The sequence below is a fragment of the Anabrus simplex genome, chromosome 6 (assembly GCF_040414725.1).
Source record: "Anabrus simplex isolate iqAnaSimp1 chromosome 6, ASM4041472v1, whole genome shotgun sequence".
NCBI lineage: Eukaryota > Metazoa > Arthropoda > Insecta > Orthoptera > Tettigoniidae > Anabrus > Anabrus simplex.
The window spans coordinates 79,794,207-79,812,921 of NC_090270.1; the positions used below are offsets into that span (position 1 = coordinate 79,794,207).

The window sequence follows — 18,715 nt, forward strand, 5'->3', positions numbered from 1 at the left end:
ACTGCTAGTGCTGTGGAAAGGAAGGCTGCAGTGGAAGAAATAATACCTTCAAAAAGGAGTCGCTTTAGTTTCAAACTGTTCGTTCTTTGTGAGAGTGGTTCAGGATATATTTGGAATTTAATTATATATACTGGGAAGGAGACAGATTTTGGGAACTTGTATCCCAATACTCCTGTATCAAGTAGAGTAGTCCTGGAACTGTCACATGAACTACTGAACAAAGGATACACATTGTATCTCGATAACTGGTATTCCAGTGTTCAGTTAGCTGAAACTTTATGTAGCATGGACACTGATAGGGTGGGAACGATGCGTATAAATCAACTTGGGGTACCTGATGTTCTCAAGAATAAACACTTGAAGAAAGGTGAGCACACTGCCAGATATAAGGACAAGGTTATGGTCCTGCGCTGGAAAGATAAGAGGGAAGTTACTATGATTAGTATGATTCACGACGAGACCTTCATAGACGTAGAGAAAAGGAACAAAGTGGAATGAAATCCCAAGCCAGCAGGGGACTACAATAAGAACATGGTGGAGCAGATAAGAGCGATGGACAAATGGAGGTATACCCTATTGCACGAGAAAGAGTAAAGAAGTACTACTTCAAACAGTCCATGCATTTGCTAGACATTGTTTGTTTCAATGCTTTCCAGCTGTATACGAAAAACGGAGGAACCAAAGACAGGTTCCACTTTATGATTGAGCTAAGTGAACAGACAGTTCAAGAGAATCTTGAGGAAGCAGCCAAAAGAATGAGAAATCTCCAAGTAGGAAGGCCATCATTGAAACCAGTGCCAACACAATTTACAGAGAGGCGTTTCCCACACTTCATCCCTTCCAGTGACCAAAAGAAGTGCGTGATAAGGAGGTGCAAAGTGTGTTATGACAAAGGTGTTAGGAAAGGAAGTTGGTGTTGGTACCCAGATTGCAAGGCTGGACTTTGTGCAGCTCCATGCTCCAAGGTGTACCACTGCAAATAGAAACTCATTGAAAAGAAATGATTTTGTTAAAATTCTTTTTTTTGTAACATCATGTACAGTATACTCCTTTACTTTTAATTTTGGCTGTTTTTCTTGCTATATTGTTATAAAACAAATTCATAACGTACTTCATTACAACAGTGACATCGTTTTATTGGTTGTTACTTAGTTACAAATGCAAATCAAAAGAAGCCACGTTCCCCTTTGCGAAAATAAAATTGTCATGAATATGTCTCTTGGTCATGGCCATCCATAAATGGCTGCTCATTTCAGATGACCACCAGCCATAAGACATAGCCGGCACGGTTGCAAGGTAACACTGTATGATCATTGATCCATACCTTACATCACAGCCTGCACGGCTGAAAGGGTTATACACTTCCGTCACAACTTTTGTGACGTTCATTTACACACCACAAATTTTCAGATGACCACCAGCCATAAGACATACTTATGTCAAAACGGGCAGGCTAGGTAACTCATCTTCTGAGAAGGCATGCACGCATAATGGGCGGGACGAGTTTCGTCGTCATTCACGGAAGCACATAATGGGCGGGACGAGTTCCTTCGTCATTCGCGGAAGCATAATGGGCGTGACAAGGCAACTCATCACCCACATCATTCCAATGGGTGTGACGAATTAACTCATTTTCAGTTAAAATATATTCCCCGCTACAAATGTTCGTTTCTCGGTGAAAACTCCCCAGTTAAGAGGTTAAAGATTCTGATGGATATCCCTTTTATTAGGATGCTAAGAAAGAAGCTGCACACATTGAAAATAAACTTCTTATACTCAATGGGCATTTAGTGCTTGCCATAAGAGTTCCTGAGGCACTCGGTTTAAGGTGCAACAACAAATCGAGAACAAGACAGTGCATTATCACAGTCTTTATAACACTAATTGAAGAAATAATGAAAAACATAAATATAATGAGGAAATATGGAAGAACTTAATGCCACAGCCTTCGCAGATGATGCAGTACTGTAAGATAGCGTAACATACATGCAAATAACATTCAATGCATGGAGTGGATAGTTTTGATTGTTTACCCTCAACATACTTGCACCTAAAAGACGAGATGCTTCTGTTTCTCTGTCTGTATTTATCTTCAATTTCACATATGTTTAATTAAGCTTACAAGATATTTTACTTTGTTTCTGTACTAGCAATCTTGATAGTTCATCATACTGTCACAAGATGGTAACAGTGTCCCCTCTCGCACCTTTGATTTTCTACCTCCTTGATTTCAAGTCTCTTAATATTTTTTCTCTGGACTTGGGAGAAAAGCAAAATGGAGTCCAGAAACACAATGCAGACCTTCTTAATATATTATAATACTTATAATAGATTCAAATGATGTTATATTGGAGATTTATGCAGAATCTATAATTTTGTATCTTTTCTTAACTTTTAAGTTTTTGGCTGTTGTATATTCCCTGGCTGAATATTGCGCAGGCATTTGGTTCACTGCCATCTAGTGGATATTCAACTTCGTCAGACAATGTGTATCATCTCTGGTACTCTGTGTTGTACTCCCTCCCAGTGGTTGCTTGTACTATGTAACATTGCTCCACCCCAGCTTAGGAGACAGCAAGCACTTGTTTGCTTGTGGTGTAGGATCACGGAAAATTATGCTCTTCCAGATCATCATGATGTCAAACGTCTTTCTAAACCGAGATTGAAATCAAGAAAGCCAGCATGCAAGACGGACGTAGATCTCACAACAACCAGGTTCAATCTCTGAAATGCCTGGAGAGATGAACGGTTAAACTTGACACCTCACGGCCGGCTGCCGAGGCCTGTCGTGCACTCCTCTGGGGCAATGATTAATGACTGACAGATGAAATGAAATTATAGTGGAGAGTGTTTCTGGAATGAAAGATGACAGGGAAAACCGGAGTACCCGGAGAAAAACCTGTCCCACCTCCGCTTTGTCCAGCACAAATTTCATATGTAGTGACCAGGATTTGAACCACGGAACCCAGCGGTGAGAGGCCGATGCTGCCGCCTGAGCCACAGAGGCACTCTCTTTGAAATAATGTACTGTGGTTTCATAATTTGCCTTATTTTCACAGTCAACTACCTTAATTTGGCTCGAACCGGACAGGCCAGTATTACATAGCCCACTGATGTGTCAGGTTCAGTGGTGATAATGTCTATTTGCCTGTTCCTCCTGTCAGTCGAAAGACCATGCACCTTCTCATAGGTTGTGTAACCTTTTAATTTTAGACCGCCGGGCTGAGTGGCTCAGGTAATTGAGGCGCTGGCCTTCTGACCCCAACTTGGCAGGTTTGATACTAATCCTGGCTCAGTCCGGTGGTATTCGAAGGTGCTCAAATAAATCAGCCTCGTGTTGGTAGATTTACTGGCACATTAAATAACTCCTGCAGGACTAAATTCCGGCACCTGTGTCTGCAAAAACGGTAAAAGTAGTTAGCAGGACGTAAAGCCAATAACATCATTATTAATCTTAGACCACTGGCAAACAAGGACCTGATATGATGGAAATATTGCACAGCATTTCACCATGTGGACAGGATCCCAAGACATGCACAAGTGTTTCTATCTCTCTGTGACAGCATCAAGACTGTCAGGAGATCTGCCCAGTACAGAGAGTACAGCTGACACATTTGTAGTCATCTTGATCACGAGTGTCAAAAGTTCCGCCCAGTACAGAGTGTACAGCTGACACATTTGCAGTCATCTTGATTGCTCCTTTTCATTCACAGCATGTCAAGTTCTTGTGGTCCCAAATACTTTTCTTAACTGGTTTATGCTGCGTGAACAGGGTTATTCCCTTTCCTTTATTCCAGTTCTTGAAAGCCTAAAGTTGTAACTCCAGTATAACTTTCCTTGTGTCAACTGAACAATGCCACTTCTTTCACAGTCTGTAATACCTAAGTCTACGACTGTCAGGAGAGAAGAATTCCTACGTAGTTGTATTGAGGATGTTGTTATCTTCAAGCTGTATTGATATAATGCAACACTAAAATTCCCAGGCTGTACAAAATAGGAACAAGCCTTTGAATTTTCTGTACACATATCATTGGGCATTTTGCCAGGCAAATGTAACAGTTCTTTCAGTGTCCCTCTCATCATATCTAAATTTGTGATGAATCCTTGCAGGATTTTGTTAGTAGACACTGTTCGGAAAGAATATATTAGAGGCGGGCATACTGAGGTGTTCATGATGGTGTACTTCTGATCCACTTGTAAAAAGTAGAAAAGATAAAAGGAGCTGCAAAGTGACTGTAAATGCTTCTGCACTCCCTCCGAATACTACCGGTATTTCTTGTGAATACAATGAAACCTCGTTAGTGCGTTCCTCATTGACAGGTTTTCCCGCTTAGTATGTCTTAAATTTGAAGTCCCAATTCTCATCATATTAAATCTATACAAAAATACCTCACTTATCACGTCACGGATTTTTGCTAATAACGCTTAGTACGATTACATTTTTCCTAGGCCTGAAAATGTTATTTGTCATCCCTTGATAGAGAAACATGATTTCCAACTCGGGTACAAGCCGTCGCCATAGTTGAGTGATTATAGGAAATGTTCTTGAATTCCTAAATTTCACAGGATAAGTTGCACCTTCGGGGAGCAAGCTGTTAGCCTCCGGAATGTTCAGTTTAACTTGACACTGACAGCAGTGAGATTGCTGAATAACACTGTGAGCCTGTTTGTGTTTGTATTTCGCATTGCATTCAGACGGTAGAAATTTATTTTGTGTTGAGTGGCACAGTGAAGGGTACACAGCGAATATTTGTCATGTGATAGCCTATATCTGGATTAGGAACATAAATGTGTGAAGCTGACTAGCCTGGTGCATATTTGTCTTGTGATAGCCTAATTATGGAATGGAAAAAGTCGTGAAATTCCTTAGTAATGAAGGCAAATTTAAAATCTGTCAGAAAGTGGACAGGCAACTGCATCTTTAAGTGCGCTGAGGTGCATGAATGTTGAAGCTCGCACCTTCGAGTTTTGACTCAATCAATCACCTGAGTTGGTCAAAGTTTTGTCAGATTCAAAATGGCGGTCAAACTCATTCCTCCTTCCTCGCAGTCACATATGGTCAAGTGTAACCTCCAATTCATTGTCTAAGAGTGTGCCCAGAAAATATATTTTTTAACCCACTGGTCCGAAATAAAAGGCATCTACTAACATTTGTTTTAGAAAGAGTGCGACTGGTGCTAGGCCAATTAAAAACAGCATGGATCAACAACTCTTGCTGCGTCTTTGGAAAAGTCGCATGGTTACTCTTCTTACTACTACGTAGTGACTCAGCACAATCTTGCTCAACAGCCAGACACAATGAACTTTTGTTCCAGAAATGAACTTCGATTTTGCATTTCAGTAATGAACTTTTGTTTTGTATGCTTATCCAGCTTGCCTATTTGACTGTTCAGAAGAAATCTTATGCCATAATTTTACACCAAATGACAATAACTGCAAATTAGCTGAACCAATTTTGGGTATATTTGATGTATCTTTTAAATGTAAATAATAAGTTAATGTGTATTTGAATTCCTTGAATAATTTATGCTCCTGAATTTTTCACTTGTATTTTAATAAAAAGATGTGTTAATTATGCAAGAAAATATGATAAATAAATAAATAAATAAATAAATAAATAAATAAATAAATAAATAAATAAATATATAAATAAATATATAAATAAAAACAAAAATGTTTATCTTATCACAATACCCGGTCACTGTATTTCATAATTTGCATATGATCCCATCTTTCCTTCCAAGTTTTGTATCTCCATCTACTGCATATAAATAAAATTATAATTTTGTCTGTAAAATTCAAATTTTTGCCTCATACTGTGCTCTTGTCTTGGATTAGGGTATACAAAAGACATGTGTAGGTTTAATTCAATTTTTGCTTGTAACATCATGGGATAACAGCTGAATAGAATTTCTCAAAACTCAACATTTAATCTGTAACTGTTGGGCTCTTCACAGTCTGCCAAAACTAATTTATGAAGAAAAAAAAAAAAAAAAAACTTTTTTAGAAAATACCTGCAAAGGAAAAAATTCAACAACAGAATTTGCTGATATATATTTTTACCATACAAGCCATAACCATGAAGATATTCACAAATTATGATGTTTATTGCTAAGCTAACCACAGCATCACTTACGTGGATTGTTTAGTTGCCATGGCAACGAACTGACTAGTGATGGTAGTGGTCACTGTCATAATGGTTTTTATTAGCTGCATAACAACATGGTCATTATCCCCCATATATCAAGATAAACAGGAAGATGACCATCGAAATGAGGGGTTGAAAGACTAGGCATCAAGACGGTACGAAACAAAATGTGATGCCCTACAATGTCCTAAGCCCCCAAACATTATCAACAATGGCATTACAATGCCTGACTATTTTTGTTAGTTGAGGTATACTCTGCCTCTTCAGGTGCAAACTCTGTTAAATGACATTTCTGCTGCAACTACAAAAACTAAACTATCAACAACATATATAATACATTATGTACATAATATAATATACACAAATACCATAACAAAAAGTAACATAACTTTTCAGAATACATACCGTTTTCTTCTTCGCTCATCTATCTCCAATCTTTGATGTCTCTTGTTAAACACTTCGTCATCAAGATTCTCAGTTCCTTCCATGGAATAGCAACTAGTGTATACCTTATACCTCCAACTGGGAACCTGAATAAGATAACACTTGAGCACAAACAGGTTTATTTAAATTTCAAGTCAAAACAAAAGGCATGAGAGAAGGAGAGGTTAAATAGGCAAACATTTACTTTTGCCACAAAAGGAGTGGTATCTACCATGCAACAACAAGTTTAATTGTCAATGCACACATGACTTCCAACAGTGATTATACGGACAACCTACTTAGTGAAGAGTACGAATAGAGCCTGTATATCCCAACAGGCATAAATTAAGTTACATTGAATGGCAAATATTTTGGCTATTTATTACATAATACATCTACAGTATATAACCAGGTGTATAAAATAAAGAGTTTTGTCTGTACATTGCTCAGTATTTAAAAAATAATGGTATTTCTTTAAAGGTCGTGTCCGCAGCAACAAGGAAATACCGGTACGTTTTTTAATTTTCAGTCACCTCTGTATGTATGTATACGCACGCATTACAAGAAAATGGCTGAAGAGAATTTAATGAAAATCGGTATGTAAAGTCAAGGAATGAAGCTCTACAGTCTATGATATAAATAAATTTATTCACGCTGGATGAAATGGCAGCTGAGAGGAAGGCGAGAAATTTAAGTTTTAAATACGTATGTTATTGGTGCTATCAAAACCTACTACATAACCAAAAGTTATAGAGAATACAATTTCTAATCATTTATGTCTTACCCTGCTTTCCCACACCGATTATGATAACAGAATTTGTGAATTTGTACTTTCGTTGCTCAGTCTATATAAAGGTCGAGCATTGATAACATGGAAATATTCTTCAATCGTGTTAACTGGTCCATATTGACAAGGAAAATTGTGCTCATTATAAAAAAATGCAATAAAACTTAAAGGAACAATTGGTTTAAGAATAAAACAAGAGGGATTCGCAAAACAAGGAGGCACTCTCTTTACATGAGATACCCTAATATCAAAGAGTTGGAAGAATACTAAATGTGAAGGCCTACAATATCAAATGCTCATAAAACTAATCAACAATAACATTATGTTGACTATTGTTGTGATGTGTTTTGTCTCTTCTGCTGCCACTCATCACCGATAGATGAGATTACTGCTGTCTTCCGAGTAAAACAGCATGCATGAATACTGGCGGAAAATAGCTGAGGAGTTACATAAATTTGCACATGCTAAGTAATTATCCCATCAACGATGGGTACTTCAGCTAGTTTAATATAATCATAAAATGAGTGCTATAATTTTAGAAACACCACGCTCACTCTTCATTTTTTTCCCCACCAGCATACAGCATCTCAATATCAAACCATTGCATTTCATTACACCTGTATATTACTCAAAACAAAAAAAATAAATTTAAATCAGGCATATCTTAATCACAAATCATTGCACTTATTACAACTGTATACTACACAAAAGCTGCCTCTGTGGATCAGTGGTAGAGTGTCGGCCTACAGATCCCAAGATAGCGGATTCAAACCCGGCAGAGGTAGTCGTATTTTTGAAGGGCGGAAAAAAGTCCATTCGGCACTCCATGTCGTACAATGTCGGCATGTAAAAGATCTCTGGTGACACATTTGGTGTTTACCCGACAAAATTCATTAAAATCTCAGCCACAGACGCCCAAGAGAATTTCGGTTTACTCTGTCTGCCATCTAGTGGGCCTAGAGTAAAACGGAACGTCGAAATTGACGAGCAGACAGCCAGATGGCGTCAAATTGAAATGTCTGCACGCAGTAGCTGAGGCCATACGATTATTATTATTATTATTATTATTATTATTATTATTATTATTATTACTACTACTACTACTACTACTACTACTACTACACAAAACATCGAAATGAAGTTAAATGAAACAAATTATTCCATTCTAATAAATATATCTCATTAAAGATAGGAAAGGATTCCTGAAATTTGTTACTTATTAATAATGTTGTATACTTTTGTTTTTAGATATTAAGTTCTTTCTGACATTTGTTATTTTTAATAATTAATGTATAGTGACTAAGCCACCTGTAATTGGAGAAACATCTCTGTTGGTGGTATGAAATAAATAAATAAATAAATAAATAAATAAATAAATAAATAAATAAATAAATAAATAAAAAGCTGATACAGAACTGAAGTTTCTTGATAAACCTATACATTTTTTGCACCATAAATAGTAAAAATTATTTCCCAGATGGATTTTGGAATTCTGTTTTCGTAATTGTCTCATTTGAAAAGTGCAGAGGTTACAAATGGTCTTATATCTGTATGCCCCATTCCCAAAGTCACATTTCCAAAAACCAATATTCTAGGTTAAAAACGATTCCCAAACTCAGCAAATTGTAACAGAGCTGCACAAGAAGCAAATTTCCAGTGAAAAACAATTTAAAATAGCAATATAATTTAGAGTATTAAAAAAAAAAAAAAAAAAAAAAAAATGCTGGTGAAAGTATATAAAGGGTACAAATAATATAAGAATCATTATTTCATTTGTGATGTATTGTTTAATCTATGAAATAATGGTTTTTGGATAATTCCTTCAGAACCCAGGTGTTCAGAAGAGAGATCAGAATTTTTACATTTTGGAAAACAGAACATTTAGAAAGTCTTATTTGAGGGGTCTTTACAAAATTTTCTTGAAAATATTTTTAGAAATAAAAATAAATTAAATTTTGTATGCTAGTACAAACTGCTCATTTGTTCAGCAGGGGAATTATGTGCTGGAAGTAGACCTTCTTGGCTTCTCACAACAGACATTAACATTCATGGACTATTCTGAATGGTTTCCAGTTTCTCTGTTGAGAAATCTGTCAGAAACATTAATTTCCATCTTATTCATGTTATGCACACTCACCACAATGTAGAGCTCAGACTCATCTGTCACAGTCCCCCACGAGGGGTATCGGTTCAGTGTACACAAGGGCCCGTTTGAAATGGTTTGGCCATGTCAAACGATTGGACGATGGAAGGACAGCAAAACAATGGCTACACACAGTCGTGGCCAGAAAACGACCGGTAGGAAGACCTAGGAAGAGATGGCTGGACCAAGTGAAAGAGGACATAGGAACAAGAGGAGTCAGCTGGGATGTCGTCTTGAGAGAAGAGTGGTACAGGGACAGACAGAAGTGGAGAGTGCTCGTAAACCACACCCGGGCAACTGGAGTGGAAAACTGATGATGATGACTTTTGCTCTGGCAGCAATTCGTTAAAAATTTCTTGCCTAGCATTTCACTAAGAACCTTCCTGTCACAGGCTGCAGACTTCTTGCAATCCTCACAGGTTTCAAGCTTACAGTCTCCAAAACACATTCTTTGTTTAAATTACAATTTGCTTTACGTTGCCCCGACACAGACAGCTCTTATGGCGACTATGAGATACGAAAGGCCTAGGAGTGGGAAGGAAGTGGCTGCGGTCTTAATTCAGGTACAGCCCCAGAATTTGCGTGGCGTGAAAATGGGAAATCACGGAAAACCATCTTCAGGGCTGCTGACAGTGGGGTTTGAACCCACTCTCCCGGATGCAAGCTCACAGCTGTGCTCTCCTAACCACACGGCCAACTTGCCCAGTCATCATCATCATCATCATCATCATCATCATTTCCCAACTCCAGTTTCCCGGGCGTAGTGTACAAGCGCTCGCCATCTCCTTCCTTCTTCATATATCTTTAACAAACCTTCACCATTAGTTCGTAATAAAACTAGTGTTGTAAATGGGAGGTCCGAACAATTCTGCCAGTGCAAAATTTAATTATGTAATTTATTCAGTTATGTGTGTGCCTCCATGGCTAAGGTGGCAACTTCTCACTACTGGGTTTCGTGGTTCAAATCCCGGTCACTCCATGTGAGATTTGTGCTGGACAAAGCGGAGGCGGTACAAGTTTTTCACAGGGTACTACAGCTTTCCCTGCCATCTTTCATTCCAGCAACATTCTCCAATATCACTTCATTACATCTGTCAGTCATTAATCATAGCCCCAGAGGAGAAGGAAAGGCTTCAACAACTGCCACAGATCCTAAACTCACCACTAAATGGGGGTTTCATTCAATCCATTCCTGACCAGTTTGAAACTGGAAACAGGCTCTGGATTTTTCATATTTTTATTTAATTACGTAGTGAAATAGATAAGTGGTTAGAAAGGGCAAGGAAAAGGTAAAAAATGATAACAAGAACAAACAAGTTAATAAAGACAGTTGTAGTAAATAGTGCTAAAAACAAAAGAACAATTGTAATCATGTATTGTGCGTGTTCATCTGTTTGGATGAGTCAGCTACTGCTTGCTATATACAACGCATGTGTTCTGTTGCAAATAATGAACAGCACGTCAGTTAAATAGTAAAAAATATATTATAATCTCATCACAGTGACGGTATAGACAAATAAAACTCTTGACTTTCTAAAGAAAAAATATGAAGAATTAAATAAATCAAAACTCAGTGTTATTTCTCAAATCACTGCCAATTACAATGAAAATCCTCCCACATAGTACAGAAAATATTACACTGTGATCCTAAACTGCTCCCATACAAAATGATCATATATAGATGATGCAATATTATTAACATGGAATCTAAACCACAGACAGGCCGGGATTCGTACTGCAGCAACCTTCACCCCAACTTGAGGCCTAAGTTTAACCCTTGTGACTTCTTTCTGTGGGTTCCTTTAAAGAGAACAGATCTACATCATCCTTACTGTTCCATCTCCAATAACTTCCTTAACCAAAACTTTTGCTTGAGGGAAACTATTAAATGTCATGGTGAAAGATTCACACCAGTTACAGACTACTACTGTACGTGCCAGCTGGTCAATCAATGGCAGAAAAATTTAGGAAGTTATCCTAGTAGTGGATCTAAATCATAAGGTTGAAAGTGCAGCTGCCCCAAAAGGAATGCCAAAGATTATGAAATGGAAGTTGACAAAAGAACAAAATATAGTTTCCCAAATCTAGTAGCACAAAATAGCCAAGGAATGAGCAAAAAAGCACTGGTGGTGAACAGAATATGTTTAGAACAACACTGATTAAGACATACCTGCCAACTTTACAAAACCAACGATATATTTACAACACTTATTGTCTCAAAGCCCGACTGTTGCTATACGAGGTTACAAGGCTAAAAGTTACACATCTCTATTCCCTCACAGGAAGTATGTGAGTGAGATGATCAGTCTCCGATAAGCCTACCAAAAATAGTATGAACTCATGCTCCACATGTGTGAATCAATCATGCACTTAGATGTCATTACTTAGCAAATGCATAGATTAATATATTGCATCAAGCGCCCGCGTGATTATGCGAACTAGCTGACGTACCCTCCTTAGCTATGGAATTCTCAGAAAGACTGTCCTTATAGTTTTCCCAACTGAAGTCAACATAGGTCATTACAATGATGCCAGTATGAATGTCACGATTAAAAGCAATGCTTTCATAAGAAATATTCGATAAAATGAAAACAGAACATGTTCTCACTTTTAGCGAAAAGTACTACGGTGTCAATCTAACAGTTCAAAGTTTCAGAGCTAGAACGACCAGGCTGCAGACAGCCGTGAACACTCCTGTGTAATTATTCCGTTTAAGTGTGCACATTGCTCATTCAAATCACTACCTCAGAGTAGGGATCGAATAGGTGGAATACTATGATGATCCAGTGTGTTATGTACCAGCAGTATCAGAAAATTTATGAACCACAGGAATGCCATGCTAAAGAAAGAGATCTAACTCCCCACTCCTCAGCTTCTTCCCGCCAATATTCAGGCACGCTGTTGTACTCGAAATGCAGCAGTAATTCCATCTATCGTAGATAAATGGCAGCAGAATATACAATGCACATCACAACAACAATGGTCAATGTAATGTTATTGTTGATCAATTTTATGGGCTTTCTATATTGGAGGCCTTCACTTTAGTTTTCTTCTGAATCTGTGATATTACAGCATCTAATGTAAAGTGATTCGTCCTTTCTTTCATGACTCCCTCTTGTGTTATTATTCAAGTGATCGTTCCTTCACGACTTTTTTCTCATTCTTATAATCATCTTCAAAATTTAATCACCATCTCCACCAATATTATTATAGTCGGAACGATAAAATTGAATAAGCAAATTATCACAAAAATTATTTATTCTATTATCACCACCTTTTCAATACAAGCCACGTGCTATGTGGATGAAATCTACATAATAGTCTATACACTTCTCAGGGACATGTTTCACCCCTTGTAAAGGGCATCATCAGCCTGTAGGTAACCTTAAGGTCAAATGTCTAAAACATTATCTATTCATACATGGATTAATCTGTAACATACTTTTCATTGTAATCCATGTATGAATAGATAATGTTTCAGACATTTGACCATAAGGTTACCTACAGGCTGATGATGCCCTTAACAAGGGGTGAAACATGTCCCTGAGAAGTGTATATAGTATTATGTAAATTTCATCCATGTGGCTTGTATTGAATAGGTGGTGTTAATAGAATAAATTATTTTTATGATAATTTGCTTAAGTCAGTTTCAATACGAATCATTCATGAGAACTGTCTCTTGCAAAACTGAATAAGACATAAATAATCAGAAATTGCATTCCCTGTAACTTTTGGTATGTAGTACTTTTCAATATCACCACTAAGATAGGTAATTAAAAATTAAATTTTTGGCACCTTCCCCTAAACTACCATTTCGAACAGAGTGAATAAAATTATTTATAGCATAGACTGTAGTTCCTTATTCCCTGACTTTACATAAAATTCTCTTCGCCATTTTCTCGTACCTCGGCACTGATATGGACTTAGCAAAAAAAAAAAAAAAATCCAAATTCATGAATATGTCTTATCATAGCTGGTACAGTAAAAATTTATCTTACATAAATGATAGGAAATTTAATAATATATAACTTTAGTTATGTAGTATTTATCGCTAGGGGCAATAATAACATAAATATTTGAGAATTAAATTTTAGGCCTTCCACTAAACTACCATTTCACTCAGCGTGAATAAAATTATTTATGGCCTAGATTGTAGCGACATATTCCCCGACGTTAGATACCGATTTTCATTCAATTCTCTTCAGCCGTTTTCTCGTGATGAGCCTGCGTACGTATATACATACATACAGACAGACAGAAATTACAGAAAATTAAAACGACCGGCACGGAAATATCATTCTTTTTAAATTCTGAGCAATGTACAGGCAAAACTGTTATTTTATTTATATTGAGATAAATTAAAATTAGTCAGAATTGTCTGCAAATGGCTCCTAAAATCTCTAGAAAAGTCACCAGTCGTTATCATTGAAATTATGTCACTAAATTACTAAGAATGCGACTAGTCTCTAGAATCGACCAGACTGATGTGAACGAACACGGACATAGTACGCGAGAACGAGAGATTGACAGTCGATATACGCGTCGCGATATACAGGTTTCAATAAACATCGCACATTCGTGCACATTTCTCACATTAATAAACGTCGATATTTCGTTTGAAAGCGGCCAATGGGCGAAGGACTTCCAGCCACTGGCGTAAAAAAGCTGAAATGGCGGGATTTGAAAACAAATGTTTGAAATTCACTAAAAAAAAGCTAAAATCGGGAGGCAGGAAAAACTGTCGAAAATTGGGAGTCTCCCGCCTAAATCGGGAAAGTTGGCAGGTATGTTAAGATATAGAAGAAGGCAGCAAAACAAAAAGGGAAGTTAATGAGAAAAAAAAATCTGGTTGAGTGTTAGGGGTAAAACAAACAAAGAATGAAATACAGTAGTTAAAATATAAAAATTAGAGGCGTGAAGAAGAACAAATTAAAGCTTTTGTACCAAGCGATGACTGGAGTAGGAACACCAAAATGATAAGCTCCAGGTAAAAGAAGGGTAAGCTAAAAAGAAGATAAGCAGGAAAATTGGAAAATAATCATTCAGAAACTTGAGGAAGACAGTCAAGTATCCTAGAAAGGACTATTAAAAAGGAAAAAGACAGAGAAGATATAAAAGCAATTGAAACAGAGGGCAGGAGCATTATCAGAGATATGCAAGGCATCACGAGAAAAGAACTACAGTGGAACCTCAATTATCCATTCCTTGGATTATTCGTACAAATTACACGGTCCAGGTAGCATCCTAATTAAATCACATTATCCGTCCCAGGAAGAAACAATTTCCTGTGGCAACTGTCCAGAAATTTCAGTGCCATCAACACTAAATCCTCTATCAAGTGCTTATCAAGAAACAGTATCTCATAAAAGGACAGCTACGTTGTACCTATGGATATTCACATTAACTGCAGTAGGCTAATGGGAGCAAGTACCAGAAAAGCGATCAACATTGAACTTGCCTAAGAGATCATCTTTGCATCCCATTTGCCTGGTACTGTTTAGGAAAGCCATGGAAGAGATAAAGGAGAGCAACTGCAACAGTTGAGAGGAGACAGAGCACATTCCGACAGCTCTACTTGGAGTCAAAACAAGTTTCGTCAAATGTTCATAATGAATATATTGTGAGAGGAATTCCATCTTTTCTATACAGTAATCAAAGTAAATAAACTAAAGAAAAGTAATGTTAGAATCCTACCAAAATGTGATAAAAGAGAAACTAAACGGGTATTCTCAGAAGAAGAACGACAACAAAGATCAGATAGAATGAAGAAATACTGGAAAATCAGAAAAGAAAAACATAAAACATCATAGAAGACCAGGAGAAATTGACTACAGTGGTCCAATGAGGCCGTAAAAGCACAATAATAATAAAAATTAGTACACAATTACCTACTAAAATACAAATGGATTATAGTGGAACACGTTTCGTTCCTTCACTTGAGACATCTTAAGCCACTTATTGAATGAATATAACAAAATAACAAATATACATCAAGTTAAAATCACAAAGCACAGTTCGATGCTCAGTCCAAGTATCTTCCATTAAAATCTGTGGAAGCAAAGTATTGATAATAGTGAACAGTCCATTTTTTTCTTTTCTTGCAAGTTGCTTTATGTTGCACCGACACAGATAGGTCTTATGGCGACGATGGGAAAGGAAAGGGCTAGGAGTGGGGAGGAAGCAGCCGTGGCCTTAATTAAGGTACAGCCCCAGCATTCGCCTGGTGTGAAAATGGGAAACCACGGAAAACCATTTCAGGGCTGCCGACAGCAGGGTTCGAACCTGCTATCTCCCGAATACTTGATAATGGCGGCACTTAAGCAACTGCAGCTATCGAGCTCGGTGTGAACAGTCAAAAGGGCCCATATGGAGCAATGAAGTTAACACAATTTACAGTTGCTGACAAAACTGTCCTTAAAAAAATACAATTATATAACTGATCATATAATGTTCTAAGATGAATAATATGTTAACTGTGGCTGATTTTCATGAAATAGTCTGTAGTAAAAATCTATTTTTGATGTTGAAGATTGTCCTTACGAGCTATGGTTGTAAAAAATGAGATAAACTTCAAATGAATACAGCAGAATGTTCCTAGGAGTGAGGCTGTGTAGTTGCTAAAAGTAGAACTGGTGTGTGTGTGTGTGTGTGTGTGTGTGTGTGTGTGTGTGTGTGTGTGTGTGTGTGTGTGGAGGGTAACTCCTCTCAAAATAATTCTTTAAAGAATATTCTTGAAGTAAGATGGTGAAAGAACTCCTATTACGCCGATAAAAGATGCTAGGCAGATTGCTTGATGCGTGTAGAGAGTTCCACCAATGGACTCCCTTGGACTGTTCCTACACAAGACTGCCAGCATGCTGGCGTAATAATAGGAGTTCCCCCCTGGTTCTACTCTTGGCAACTACACAGTGTCCCTCCTAGGAACATTCTGCCGTAATTATTTGACACTGTACCAATTTTTACAATCATAGCTTGTAAGGACTTATCTTCTACACCAAAAACTAGATTTTTTACTACAGACTATTTTACGAAAATCAGCTACAGTTAACATATTATTCATCTTAAAACATTATATCAATTATATAATTGTATTTTTTAAGGACACAGTTTTGTCAGCTACTGTAAATTTTATAAACTTCATGCCCCATATGGGCCCTTTTGACTGTTCACTACTATCAAGACTGTTTCCAGAGATGTTAATGGAATATACACTAACAAAACTGCAAAATATTTGTGACTGGACTGAGCACTGAACTGTGTAACGTGATTTTAACTTGACATATATCTTTTGTGTTTTGGAATTATATTTATTCAAAGTGGCTGAAGATGTCCCAAAAGAAGAGAACAAGCATGTTCCACTATAACCTAATATTGTATTTTACAGTATTGAAAAGGTGAAATTTCTCTCAAATATATTTAGCACTGTCAATATTTGTAAAATATTTACATTATATCCAGGATTAGATGTTTATTTTTAAGAGACTTTGTTCGTCTGAATCACCAAGCAGGTTTTCATCACTTCTCTCAGGGCACTAGTCACTGGGTTTTCACACAGGAATCAAACTTCCTCCTTCCTAACACGAGTCTAGTATTTTAACATGACTGGATACTATACTTGAGTCTTCAGTGTTGCAATATGCTTGGGACCTTTCTCATACCTCGTGACTTGAGTTATTCTAACTGTTGTGGTTGGTCATGGCTTATTTCTGAGTAAGTGGGACAAAGTCTTTACACTTTTACTCATTTTGACAAGTTACCTAAGAAGCACCTTTCAATGATGCACTCAATCTTTTGGCACAACTGTGTTCTCGTGATCTGAATATAGTGAATATGAAGTCATGAAATGTCTTGGGATATAACCGTATTGACCAGAACATAAGATGGAGATTTTTACATTTTTAAAATGTCCTTCAGCAAATGCAGTGGTTTTATATGTGCAGCTTAACATTTAGAAAGTATTTATCATTTTCCACTTGTACTGGCTTGTGCTGTCGAAGTGTCTCAACATACTTCGCAGCTGAGCTCACGTCACGAATAAACAAAAATTTCTTGAGTTTTGGTGATTATTTTTTCCAATTTGTGGCTTGTCATTAGTGACGGGCAAAATCAAATTGATAATGCATTCAATAATCCTTGAAAGTCTAGCATGCCTAATGGCAATTTATATGGTATAAGACTTACAGAAACTTATTACATATACTCGTGACCAAATAACAAGGGAATTAAAAAAGATGGGATTTCACCATCATGTTGGACGCTTTTGTATCATGTGTCTGCTTCCTATACACATAATTTTGTTCGTTGCCTTTCCTACTTGGGCATTCATGAGCAGTACAACTCGACTGTAATACCAAGGTCAGGTTGTCCTTACCATTTCCACTGCATCTTCATCTATTCCTACAGCTTCCTTTACTTTCAATTTTTTAACTGCAGGATCCATTTTGCCATAGCAATGTCTGTTTCAGCTTCTTCTTTTGTAATTTGGATAAACTTAAAATAATTTCAACTTCTTTTTCTGTACCATGGATAATCTTCAGATCATTTCTTATTTACCGGGCGAATAACCCCAGCTTTTCATCCTTTCTTCAATAATCACATTCCATCATATTCTTTTAGTTTCAGTGTACCTTCTGCTACATTCTTCAGTTTTTATTCTTCCACAACTTCCTCATTTCTTTACTTCTTTTCTTTTCAACATATTATTCCATCATGGTGGCTTTTCTGAGGTTACACCATATAATTTTTCTATACTACTGATGAGTGCACAATTAATATTCATTCATCTTCAACATTACTAATCTTTGATTTTGCTTCTGATATTTTGAGCTCATTAAAGATTAAATACTTTACTGGTAACGCAAATCCAACAACAATGCTCCTCACAAACATAGTAAATTAACTACCGACAGGAAAATTTCAAATTAGATACAGGGTGTTTCAGTAAAAGTTTGCCAAATGGAAACTGGTAATAGGGGCCACTATACTGAGTATTTCGACATTGAGAACATGTGGTCTGCAAGGCCAGTCAAAGGTGATACGGATGTGAACATGTGTAACACGAATAAGTTATTTATGTTTACTGACAACAAATGTGTACCCGTACAATGGTGTAAAGATGTGTAATACAAATAAAATGTCCTGAGTGGTTTTGTTTATTTCTTTTATGTTTATGGACAGTAAATGTGTACACTAATTACAAAGGTAACACTGTAAC

General features: G+C 37.0%; 1 protein-coding gene across 1 annotated transcript in view; it reads right to left on the reverse strand.

Annotated features, from left to right (window-relative positions):
- LOC136875494 (male-specific lethal 1 homolog) overlaps nt 1–18,715 on the reverse strand; it is a 153,549-nt gene that overhangs the window by 84,079 nt on the left and 50,755 nt on the right. Inside the window, exon 4 of the mRNA XM_067149039.2 lies at nt 6,554–6,678. Coding sequence (XP_067005140.2) covers nt 6,554–6,678 — 125 coding nt within the window. The remainder of the gene's footprint in view (nt 1–6,553; nt 6,679–18,715) is intronic.